Source organism: Colossoma macropomum, unplaced genomic scaffold, assembly GCF_904425465.1.
Source record: "Colossoma macropomum unplaced genomic scaffold, Colossoma_macropomum, whole genome shotgun sequence".
Classification (NCBI taxonomy): Eukaryota; Metazoa; Chordata; class Actinopteri; order Characiformes; family Serrasalmidae; genus Colossoma; species Colossoma macropomum.
Genome location: NW_023494809.1, coordinates 29,198,752 through 29,211,451, shown reverse-complemented (window position 1 = coordinate 29,211,451; position 12,700 = coordinate 29,198,752). Strand labels below are relative to the sequence as shown.

Below are 12,700 nucleotides of genomic sequence, written 5' to 3'. Positions count from 1 at the left end.
TTTATTTATTTTTTTTTTTTAAATCAACAAAACATGTTATTTGACCAGTTTTTGTGTACAACTGTAAATTAACATGGTTTTATGGTAGAGTAATTTTATGAGTAATTTAGAGTATTTTTATGAGTAAATATACCAAAAAGGTTTATGAGAAGTGTAGTAGCAGTCACATCCTCATTAGTATGCAGCAGTGCGGAAACGTAAATGAATATGTAAAAGTCAAAACCCATTACTTGCATATAAGAGGTTTATCCAGAATAAGGACATTATAGATTAACAGTATTAGTTACAGCTGAATCTCAGTAATAAATTGCATTTCACAAAAATTACAAGCATCTGATAATGAATTACTGGTTTATAGTTTAAAAAAGCAATTTGTTTGAATACTGTTTTTTTTGGTATATTCCCATAATCTATAACAAATCAATACAAATATAGGTACAATCCATTCTATGTCCTCAGATCTCTCTCTTCGATAAACAGACACACTTGGAGGAAGTCAATGATATAAATTAAATGTTACATTTTATTTTTTTTTAAATAGAGAAAACTCATTTCAGTATGGCGGTCAAGTCAAAAATAAGAGGACGCTCGGTCAGAGGAGTTCTCAGCTACAACCTCTGAAGAACTACCAGCACGTTCTCAACTCAGCTGGGCAAATCTGGCCATCGACGTCTGAAGTGTGACATTCTGACTCAGGCAGTCCAGGTCTGATCCAGATCCTAATCCTTATAGGCAAAGAATTAGGCTGATCTCTTTGGATCAAGAGGACGGGATGTACGCAGTTACGTCTTCAACTCCAAGGCTTTCGTTATCCAGATACTCTAAGATGACATTGCCCCCGTTGTAGAGAGGAGAGTTCGGGAGGGTGAGCAGCGACTGAAGACTGGCATCCATTTTCAGGGCCTCACCAGTTTCAGGATGACACAGGCACAGTTTCTGCACACAGAGCACACATGAAGTGATTCTTGAGTGCGTACAACAATTATGCAAATACAAGTAACATCCAAACATTATAAGGTTTCTACGTTTTTTGGTTTCATTTCGTTAAAAATTGTTGCTTACCACAACAACGTCAAAAGGTCAGTGTGTGGAACCCCACATCTGGTCATCAAAAAACACTGCCCATTTGTGTCCTCCTGACTCCGCAGTACTTGGACCCCAAAGCCCAATGATTGCCACTCCTGAGGTAATGTGTAGATGTCGCTAAGCTCTCATGTTAATGTTATCTTAGCTCTGATTGGCCCATGAAAATGAAATGCTATATCTGTTGGTTGGCTGATAATGACCGTGAACTGCTGCTGTGCTGTGAAGAGCGATTCTCAGAATTCTCTGTTGGCAGCAGACCACGCCCCCTTCCTAAAACTAAAACTCGTCAAATTTACATAATTCACATGACTGGCATATTCATACTTTAAAATGGTGAATTACACTGAAAGGTCACAAGTTTGTATGTACGATTATAGATTCGATTATTCTGATTTGTGACCAGAGGAAATACACCAACGACACAATGGTACTATATTTAAAAAAGGCTGAATTGAATACTATGCAGCTACTGAAGTTACTAAACACTGTTTTTATTGTTTACAGGCTATATATAGGCATGATATACCCAGAAAAGCAAATTATTATGTAACTGATGTGACTGATATAATAACGTATACACTGTTAGAAATAAAGGTTCTGTTCAGGTACATTTTTTGTTCATTAAGGTACAAACAGTGTAAATGTTCCCTCAAAGGTACAACAGTGGTTTTAAGGTCTGATGGTGAACCTTAAATAAGTTTTTCCAGGTGAAAAGTTCGTATTTGTACCTTTTCATAACCGAATGTTTTAAACAGAACAGTAAAATAAAAGCCTGGAGACGAGACGGGGTGTGTGGAGTCAGTACAGCTCAGAACATATCATTTCAGTGGATTATGATTCAGTTATGTTCCCTGACTAAAGGTACTGAGATGGACCCTTGAGGGTTCCACCCCAGTGACAAGAGGGGAACTGCCCCAGTGACTGTCTAGTACCTTTATTTCTGAAAGTGTAATATCAGCCTATTTTGCCCACCCTTAAAAAGCTAAAAGTATACCAGTGAGAGACAAACAACATAAAAAACTGATAATCATACACATCTAGGTAAAGGATACAGTCAAAGCACTCAAACAGTTACAACCACTTCTATATAAACACCATATAAACCACAAATTACTGAAAATAAACCATTGGAGAGAATTTAATTCATCCCTATGAAACCACTTCAGAACACAGGCACGGAAAACATCAGCCCTTATTAAGCAGTGTTGGCTTACCATGGCTGTCAGAACATTGTTGTTGTTCTTCAGGCTGGCCTGAGACGCAGCGAAATCCACCACTTTACCCACACTCCATTTGGAACTGAAGAACATGGGCTGACTGGAAGCAGCAGCCTCTTTTGGCAGAAACACCTGGAAGTATGTCCGCTCTGTCTGAAGAGATAAGACATATATAATACATACAGAGAAAATGCTTCTGAGGGAGAGGGGGAGAGGGAGAGAAGGGCGGAATGTAGTGACAGAGATTCGGAGATATTTCAGCCTTCTAAGAAGACCAATTCTGACGTTTGGTCATGTTTTGGGTTTTATAAGAATGCAGCAGAAAAGTTAATTGAAGATGACCACCCTGTCTGCAGATGACCACCCTGTCTGCAGAACAGGCCGAAAGAAAATAGCGGCGAAAGGGGGCAACACATCAAACCTTACGAGTCATCTTCGCGACCACCACCTGCTACTTTTTAGAGAATGCAAGGTTAACTTTAACGGACAAGTCTGTGGGGACTTCAAAATAGAAGAAATGTCATGGTTTGTGTGGTTTAACTTATGCTTATGGTTCGTTGATAATATAAAATTAAGCTTTTAGCGTCAAATCAGTGAATCAGCTGTGAATCGAAACTAAAGCTTTTAACACGTATTTCTGTGGAGCAGAGTCTCCAAAATGAGCTCTGAGTCACACAAGCTCTGGAACGAGACGCTGCAAAAGTTCAATCTGCACAGCTTCGCTTTCTCGCCTCGCTTGCAGTGTTTATATTGTTAATATATTGTTATTGTGAACGTTTCCTGCACTCTTTGGGTGAAATATTTGCTATTTCATGATCCACGAAGTGCACTACATAGGGAAGAAAGTGTGCTTTGAGACGGGACTTCGCGCGAGTAAACGCTGTGTGCTACTTTTAGGAAAAGCAGTTTCAGAGATTAAACTTCAGGTGTGTTGCTGCCGCAGCTCAGATGCTCGTTCATTTTAAGTTATGTTTTAGTTTTAAAAAGGTTTTAGAGAAGCAGCTCCACAGGTGAAGACACACTGTGTGAGTTCTACACTGTCTGCAGCTCACAGCGCGGTCATGCAGTTCCTCTGTGATTTTGGCTGTTTTTCCTGGTGCGCTGTATTGATTAGGGGTTCAGCGCCACAACGGCACAATAATGCTGCAGCTGCAGTTCGGACAGAAATCCCCCGAGTGCAGCACTTCTTAGAAGTAGTAATTTTCCATTAAGACCCACCTCAGAGTTGGTCGAGATTTAATTCTCTATGCAGGGGAATCCCTAGTTATTGTAATTAATAATAATAATAATAATAATGATAATACAATAATTACAACAGTAATAATAATAGTAATAACAGTAATAATAATACATTTGCTATTCTTTTGTTTACAGAGTATTACAAGTATTGTAAGTAATACAAAAGTAATACTACAAATGTATTGACTATATTTTTTAATGTTTATGCAAACAAAAAGTGCATATTGCTGCCAATTCTATTTGTGTTAATATAAAATTTGGTGAAACGAGTTTCTGTTTATGTATCAGTATTTATTTATTTATTTATTTTACTTTTCAACACGTTTGAACAATATCGTGATAATACCGATAATCGTGATAATTTTGGTCATGATAATCGTGATATAAAATTGTAATATCGTTTCATCTCTAGTTACAGATGGATTGCAGACATAAACCTTATGTAATTACACATTTGTGTCAACTTCAGTTTTGCCTCATGTAATTACACAAGTGTATCTTAATAGCTGTAACAGCCTATTCTCTCTCATGTAATTACACAAGGGTAATAACAAAAATGTGATTACATTTGTAATCAGACTGGAACAGCTGTTGTTTTCAGAAGTTTTTCTTTCCAGCAATAAAAGGAAGTATGTAATAACTTATATTAAGACATTACTTACACTGTATCTGCCAGCTTTCCTAACATTTAACTATCATTTATGTTGCTAGTGCTGTGACACTGTAGCTTTAAAGCAGTCTGTAATGTGACAGAACAGGAGACAACCTCTTATATTAAAATATAACTTTTATGACATTAATTAAATGTGTTGCATTTCCCCCAAAGCAATGTATAATTACATAGGCTGTACTTCTGTAATCCATCTTTAACAGTGACTAAATCATCAGTAGTTACAGTGTTGTTGCATATGTTATCCATGTGTAACTACACAGTTATTAGAGACACTTAATATAAAGTGGGACCAATCTTTTAAATATTTACATAAATTTCTTAATTTGGTATTTAATATTTTTGGTACTTAGTACTCTTTTATTGACAGTGTGTACTCAGACTGATCTGAGTCATCTGAACACAAGCTTCAGTGGAAGAGATAAGACTAAAAATTTGAATATTTACCAAGAAATAGTGGAAATAAATGGGTTTAAAATTATGATCCTTAAAAAAAATTATCAATAGTCAAAGTAAAATCTAATTTCCCATTACACCAAATGTGGTTGGGCAAGTTTGGTGTCCAACATTTGCTTCTTTTTGCTATGAGGACAATAAAAGAGGTCAATGACACTCAAAATGATTTTGGAGACACAGACTTTCATTACATTTTAGCTACATTAGCCTAGTAGCTCCTGTGTAAAACACCAAAACATCTCTTGCGCTGCTGAACAAAATCTCATATCTGCAAAATGTTACAGGAAAAGGTAAAAACTTACTTTACTTATGATGTAAGTCAATGTAACCAGACTTTCTTTAAATAATTTTGGGGCATTTCTTTCACTCCATTCACTGTAAAATTTACACACAATGTAAAGGGTAACTGACTGATTTTTATATGCATTTGTGCAGGTGTTGATACCTGTGGCAGTCCTTTGTCTCCAGAGGCGTGTAGCTTTAACTTCATAAGAGCAACCTTAGCAGCAGTAGCACTGTTCTTCGCCCCTTTTCTGCCTTTACTCGTCGGTGCGTTCTTCTTTGACTCTGAACAGAAAAATTTGGAATTGCCTGTTAACATTACAGGAGTATAACAAACTCACTGCTCTGTCGCCCCTTAGTGGATATAAGCGGTAAATACAGTCCAACAGTGTTTCGGTGACCACTTTAATACAAATAACCACAGTCAGAATTACACAGTTGGGTAACTCAAATGGACATCATGGACTCTACACTGATATATTGTTTATCCATAAGGTGAGATGTTCAAATGTTTTCAGAGACATATAAAGAAAATGCTTCTATTTTGAATTTTTATTTATTATTTATAAATTTAGCATTACAAAATATTTCATAAGCATTTCCAGTGAAATGTACAATAGTTAAAATATTTACATGAATTGCAAAATTTCTTTACTTGGTATTTAGTATTTTTTAAATTTAGTACTCTTTCACTGACGGCGTGAACTCAGATTGATCTGCGTCATCTGAAAACAAGCTTCAATGGAAGAGGTAAGCCTCAAAAATGAGACCTTAACATGTCCTAAATTTTAATATTTCCCAAGAAATAGTGCAGAAACTTGAATATTTCATCCTAAAACTTTCTGTTGTTTATATCCAGGTTTAAATTAAAATTCCAGACTTTCAGTGTGGTCTCAGACTTCTGGACCCCACTGTATACATTCCAGGTATTTATTACAATGGCAGTTCCACAGTATTCAGAGATAATCTGCTAGAAATTGTCAATGTTTAAATTATTTACGAAGAGCAACAGCTGAACGAAGGCCTCCCCGAAAAGCCTGTCTGTATGTGCTGCATCTGCACTTCACAAAGCCATTTCAGAAACTTAATAGTGGATAAACAGAGTTTTACTGTGGAACCCATAGACACCTTCATTTTGACCTGTGTGACAGAGTTTAAAATGGCCACAATACATTTGCATGCAAAGGTTTGGGCACCCCTTTTTCGCATAACACGTTTTGTTGATTTTATAAGTGAAAATAAGTTCTTCTTCTACATCTTCTACAGACAACATACTTCTATGCATTTGTTTATGCAAAATTACTGTTTATTTGCTGAATTTAACAAACTGGGGGGTGGACATTAAACGTTTTGCCACATTTTGTATCTTGTGTTTCATTTTTTTCAGTATGTTAAGCAAATAATTAGAAATTATGCACTAAAAATAGCATGAAAAAACACATATTTAACGTCTCTATAAAGGATGTTTTAACTTATCTTCACTTAGAAAATCAACAAAACATAGTTTGACTACAGGTGTTCAAACTTTTGCACAGGGCTGTATAGAAAGATTTTAACATACATGAGAATTAAAAATGAATATAAAAATATTTCTTCTGTAATATTCCCTCTGGTCAAATGTTTACAATCTAAATAAAATCATACACAGAATTGATTATTATAGTGAGTTTGATGTTAGTCAATTTCTCTTTTTATTGGTGTCGATGATGCTACATACATTAGTGTGATCGGCTGTATGACTAACCTACTATCCTTTGCACAAGCTCCTGTGTTGCCACCATTCGGGGCTTGGGCGTCTCCAGCTTCTCACACTTATGGTCATCCTGATGACGATGACTGAGAAGAGAAGAGACGTGGTTGTGGACAAAACCTATTAAAGTCAATCAATTGCTAACAAACCATGTTTCTAAAATGCTGCTTACACAGACGTCAAAATAATAAAAAAACAGAGGCAAAGAAAGACTTCACTGACAATAAAACACCTAAAGCCTAGGTCCGTTCCAATTTCAAATAATCAATCTAATGAATCACTCAGTTTAAAGCATGTTCATTCATTTCTTTTCATTATTCTTACACCGATCAGGAATAGCATTATGACCACCTCTTTGTTTCTACGCTCATTGTCCATTTTATCAGCTCCACTTACTATATAGGTGCACTTTGTGGTTCTACAGTTACAGACTGTAGTCCATCTGTTTCTCTGATACTTTGTTAGCCCCCTTTTACCCTGTTCAGTGGTCAGGACCCCCATGGACCCTCACAGAGCAGGTACTATTTGGGTGGTGGGTCATTCACAGCACTGCAGTAACACTGATGTGGTGGTGGTGTGTTAGTGTGTGTTGTGCTGGTACGAGTGGATCAGACACAGCAGTGCTGCTGGAGTTTTTAAACACCTCAGTGTCACTGCTGGACTGAGAATAGTCCACTAACCAAACATAACCAGCCAACAACGTCCTGTGGGCAGCGTCCTGTGACCACTGATGAAGGACTAGAGGATGACCAACACAAACTGTGCAGCAGCAGATGAGCTATCGTCTCTGACTTTACATCTACAAGGTGGACTGACAAGGTAGGAGTGTCTAATAGAGTGGACAGTGAGTGAACTCCAGCAGCACTGCTGTGTCTGATCCACTCAGACCAGCGCAACACACACTAACACACCACCACCACATCAGTGTTACTGCAGTGTTGAGAATGATCCACCACCCAAATAGTACCTGCTCTGTGAGGGTCCATGGGGGTCCTGACCACTGAAGAACAGAGTAAAAGGGGGCTAACAAAGTATGCAGAGAAACAGATGGACTACAGTCTGTAACTGTAGAACTACAAAGTGCACCTATATAGTAAGTGGAGCTGATAAAATGGACAATGAGCGTAGAAACAAGGAGCCGGTCATGATGTTATGACTGATCGGTGTACCTCTTTTACCACATTATTTGGCCAAGATAAATAAATAAACCAGTAAACTTGTACGCACGCGAGGCAGAAGTGTCTTTGACACTGTGGACAGATAACAGGTAGCAGCTCTCTGCCTTTGCAGGTCTCAAAAGTGCAAGCGTAAGACGTTCTGCTCTCTGAGCCAGAGACTTCCTTTCTCACTGAAACCTGAGAAAAACACACCCAGATCATATCAAGATAAGAGTCAGTGCACAGTGCAGAGCAGCGACTCTAGGTGAGAACCATGCAGAGAAAAACAGATCACTGCTTAAAGGAACCACATCCTACATACTTAAAAGGAGGGTTCTTCAAGGGTTCTTTAATAAAAAAATTGTTCCATATAGAACCATGAACACTCAAAGAACCCTCTGCATGATTAAAGGGCTGTTTGCATCATGAAAGTGTTCTCTTGATGGGGAATGTGCTGTTGATGGTTCTGTACAGAACCTTTTTGTAAATGGTTCTATGTAGTAACAAAAAGCAGTCTTCTGTTGTTATGATGCAACCCTTTTGGGTGCTATATAGAACCCTTTTCAAAAAGATTCTATACAAGACATCTAGAGCACATTCTCCGTTAATCTGAAGAACAATTTAATCATGCAAAGGTTTGTATATAGAACCATTTCTGTGCTAAAGAACCCTTGAAGAACCATCTTTTTTAAGAGTGCAGTGTAGTAGAATGGACGCTGCCCTTAACAAAGGGGGTGCAATGATGCAAAGAACCACTTAATCATGCAAAGGGTTCTTTGAGTGCTCATGGTTCTATATAGAACCATTGTCTTTACTAAAGAACCCTTGAAGAACCATCTTTTTTAAGTGTGTACATTTGTACTGTATTTTATTTTCCTTGAGGTAAATTTATAACATTTGTGTGTTTCTTGCGTTTATAATATTTGCTTTATGTACCTAAAAAAAGTCATAATTTACTTTCACATCTTTATACAAGCTTTCTTTATCCCTTATGATCATACACAAGGTTTCTGTTACTGTTCATGTGACGTTAAGACTGATATATGTAAATGTCCTTCACTCTGATTGGCTGTCTTGTATTGTGCCCCGTTCAAAAAGCAGTCCAGGCCAGAACTCTCCTTCGTCTTAAATGGAGAGGACTAATTTGCTGTAGGCAGATCGCTGCGTATGACTTATGTCAAAGATGGGAAACTGGAACTCAAAATTTTTGTATTTTTGTAGTATGCTAGCAACAAAGTGGGGACTAAATATAAACAAAAATGCACAGAAATATATATATATATATATAGTTTGTTTTGGGTTTTACCCAATTATCTCCCCAATTTAGTCATCGCCAATTCCAACCGCTAGTTAGGACTCCCCCAGTCACACGATACTATCAACGCTAGGAGGGCGAAGGCTAACACAGGCTTCCTCCAAGACCTGTGAAACCAGCCACCTCTTCTTTTCAAACGCAACGTCACTGGACAGCCGAATGCGCTCGGAGGAAAGCGCCAACCGCCAGATCTGTTACGTCAGCTAGCAGACACCTGCGCTGACTGGAATCGCGCTGAGTGATGGGGGGAGGCCAATTGTGCTCTCTTGGACTCCCGGCTACGAACGGCTGTAGCATCACCAGGGATCGAACTCGCGATCTCCTGATGAGGGCCAATGCTTAGATGGTTGTGCCACTCGGAAGCCCCTCGAACAGCTGTGATATAATGTCACATTTTTTTTCTTTGTTTTCTGCGAGACAAGACAGCAGTCAGAAAGTCCAAGTAATGTGTTTTAGTTAATACATCTTTAAATGATAATAATAATAATGTTTTCTTAGACGGTCAAGCTCAGTGCACACTTTTAATAAACATCTGAAAACGCATCTTTCTAACTTAGAGTTTAATTAAAAGTCTACGTCTCGGTAGACTGAAAAGTGCTCTACGAATAAAGGTATACTGACATTATATTATTAAGTAGGCTGTTTGCCATGACATCATAAAAACAGTGGATTCAAAATGGGCTGTTTTTGTCAATTATTTTTCCATATAGAGTGGAGTGTGGAGTGAACTGAACATGTTGAATAACACGACAGTAAATTCTTATCTATAAATATAAACAATTATATATAATGTTCCATATATGGGCTCTTTAATATAAACTCACCTCTGGACAAGAATGTGAGTCTCTGCTTCTGTGTTCGAGGCTGATAACAGAAAAACACAAAGAGGTTAAACAATATGAATGCTTATAAACTGTAAGAAATGTATTGACTTTGACTTCCTATAAATAACTTCGTACTGCAGATTGTAAAGAAAACTAAATAAAAGTCTCACCAAAACACTCCAGAGCAGCTGTCACACACAAATGGCAGAAAGTCTGCATTGAAACAAGAGTTCGTCAGGTTTATCAGACTTAGTAAGTCTATCAGCATATTAAAATTATAATTTATAATTATATGGTTTATCTGTCAATAAAATCTTTGAGTGGTTTGGCGTAAAATGCTTCATTCCAGAGAAGCTTACCAAGTCAGAACTGTTCACAGTGGTGGTGATAGGAACCAGACGTCCACCTCTAAAAGCTCCTCACAGAAAGTTCCTACATGAAATGGTTATGAATTCACTGCCTGATGACTGAGACACTGTTTTATGATAGTTCTGTGATAGTTATCTAAAACATATTTTAATCACTCTATTCTAATCAGTTCTAAGTGGAAATACACAAGAAGGTTGTTGTAAGCCAAAAAGGTCCCCAAACAAAACTTATTTTCAGATGATGGAAAATAGTGGAAATCTGAAAATAAGTTTTCAGATGGAAATTAGTGGAAATCTGAAAACTTATTTTCAGATTTCCACTATTTTCCATCATCAACATTCCATATAGACTCAGAAGACTCATGTAGGTTCACTGGTGGTTCTGGATAGTAAATAAAATGGCTATATTTGTGTTGTAGTCATGGCGACCCCTGGTTCCTATCACCACCACTGTAAAGACATCTGAACCATTTCACACCAAACCACTCTGAATGACTTTGTTTACATCTCAAACACCGAATTATACAGAAATTTTGAAATATCCGTGGAATTCCCCTTTAATGAGACAGGTCTTATTCATTTTAAGAAGAGAAGCGTCTTTTATTAGCTTTACTAGCACAAAAGCTACTGATGCTGACTCACAGACGAAGCTGAAGTCAGCTTCCTATTCGCCAGCTTCTCGTTGGAATTTTCCCGTTCCACCTTAAATGGTGCCGCAGTTACATTCTGGCGCCTGGCGTTATAATATTAACCACGGCACCATTTAAGGTGGACCGGGAAAATTCCAACGAGAGGCTGGTGAGTAGTAGACTGACTTCAGCCTTGCTGAGGCTGCTACACTAGACTCTGAATACGACATTAGCATAATATAAACGTGGCTAAATCAGTATTTTAATTGTTTAATAGTATTTTAAGTCATATTCAAAATATAACTAATAATTTGCAGCAATCCCGACCTTTTTGCTTGCAAGACTCAATCTCGCAATGTTTCCCAATGTCCAACTCCGCCATTTTCAACTCGCCACAAGAAGACGCTTTCAAAATAAAAGTCATGCAGCGAAGCAAAATAAAGCTCATTTAAGGGGCTCCTATCCGATGTATTTTTATTTTTTTCTCATGTTCACTAATGACATGTGTGGTTTTATTTACCAAAAGCGGTCATAATTATTTTTAAATGACAATATTCTGTCCTCTCTGAAAATTTAACAGGCTGTTCTGGTGCTGTGACTGACGAATGGAAATGACCTCTGTTCTGACTGGCTTGTCTGGTTTTGCGCCTAAATCAAAAACACTATTTATAACTTTAACATGAATGAGTGGAGTTTAACTGCTATAGGCTGTATAGACGGATATAGTTGAGCAATAGAACACGAGAGGGAGTGTTTTATCACGAAATAACATCACGGCTGTGATTTGGTCGCCGTAGATCATCACAGCTGTGATGTTATTGGCGATAACACACTCCTCGAGTGTTCTACTGCTTTTATACAACAGTTAAATAAATAAAGTAATAAATTAATAAACTGGGCCGTGAACGCGGCGTTTAATATGTTTTAATGTTCGCAGTTCCTTCACCAAATTATAGTTCCTTAACAAGCAGCTTGTTGCTACATCAGGGTAACGAGCTCCGCCCACTCGCTGCGCAGCCGGCAGTTCGTTTTTCAGCTCCACACAGACCAACTGTCAGTTTGGGAATTTAGTGTAGTCTCATCTTCAGAGTCTGACCAAATCAGACTGAGCCATAAAACTGCTGCAATATCAAGTTCAGCTCAGTTTTGTCAGTTTTCGCCAGATCAGTATTAATGTTGTTTTGTTCCAGCCAGTCTGTAAAGCATCTTACAGTCCATTTTGTTTGGCGAATGATATTGGGTTAATTTCTGGCTGATTCCAGGTTGTTTAGCTGTTCTTCTGTCACAGCTGCCGACTGAAAAGCTGCTCAGTGGTGATGACAGTTTGGGAATTTAGTGTCATCTCATCTTCAGAGTCTGACCAAATCGGCTGTCGGTCAAATGTGATCTTAAAAGTGTCCATTTTCTGTTTGTGGTAAAGTAATAAGTAAAAACGTTCAAATGGCTTGAGCGTCTCCTACAGCTGTCAAAGTCATTGCTTAGCAACGGCGTCTCAGCGGAGTGATACAGTGTTTGTGCAAAACCGGTGATGTTATGGCAAAATTACAACATGGTTAGAACGCTTCTCAACCAATCAGCTTGTATTTTTATCATTGTATTTTGTGACGTCACATGAACTGTATGAGCTGAGTATGTTTTGTGTTTACATACTACATACATGCATACTAAATTCTGTTTTTTCTGTTTTATATGGGTCTTTAAGTGTAC

The 12,700-nt window shown here is 37.8% G+C and overlaps 1 protein-coding gene across 1 annotated transcript; it reads right to left on the bottom strand.

Moving 5' to 3' along the window:
- Positions 1–226: 226 nt before the first annotated feature.
- Positions 227–11,406, bottom strand: zfand1 (zinc finger, AN1-type domain 1). Its single transcript, XM_036558854.1, has 8 exons — positions 11,321–11,406; positions 10,167–10,209; positions 9,997–10,036; positions 7,928–8,055; positions 6,695–6,786; positions 5,114–5,235; positions 2,301–2,456; positions 227–936 (listed from the first exon to the last, which is right to left on the bottom strand). The coding sequence occupies exons 1-8, from the start codon at positions 11,373–11,375 to the stop codon at positions 760–762; spliced, it is 813 nt and encodes a 270-aa protein (XP_036414747.1). The 5' UTR covers positions 11,376–11,406; the 3' UTR covers positions 227–759.
- Positions 11,407–12,700: the final 1,294 nt, after the last annotated feature.

Bases quoted from the DNA above. Each gene is read 5' to 3' on its own strand.
- zfand1 (XM_036558854.1), bottom strand. From the start codon at position 11,375: ATGGCGGAGTTGGACATTGGGAAACATTGCGAGATTGAGTCTTGCAAG. The intron at 10,037-10,166 runs GTGAGACTTTTA...TTCTGTTATCAG, and splicing joins AGCTGCTCTGGAGTGTTTTG to CCTCGAACACAGAAGCAGAG. The intron at 8,056-9,996 runs GTGAGTTTATAT...TGTTTTTCTCAG, and splicing joins ACTCACATTCTTGTCCAGAG to GTTTCAGTGAGAAAGGAAGT.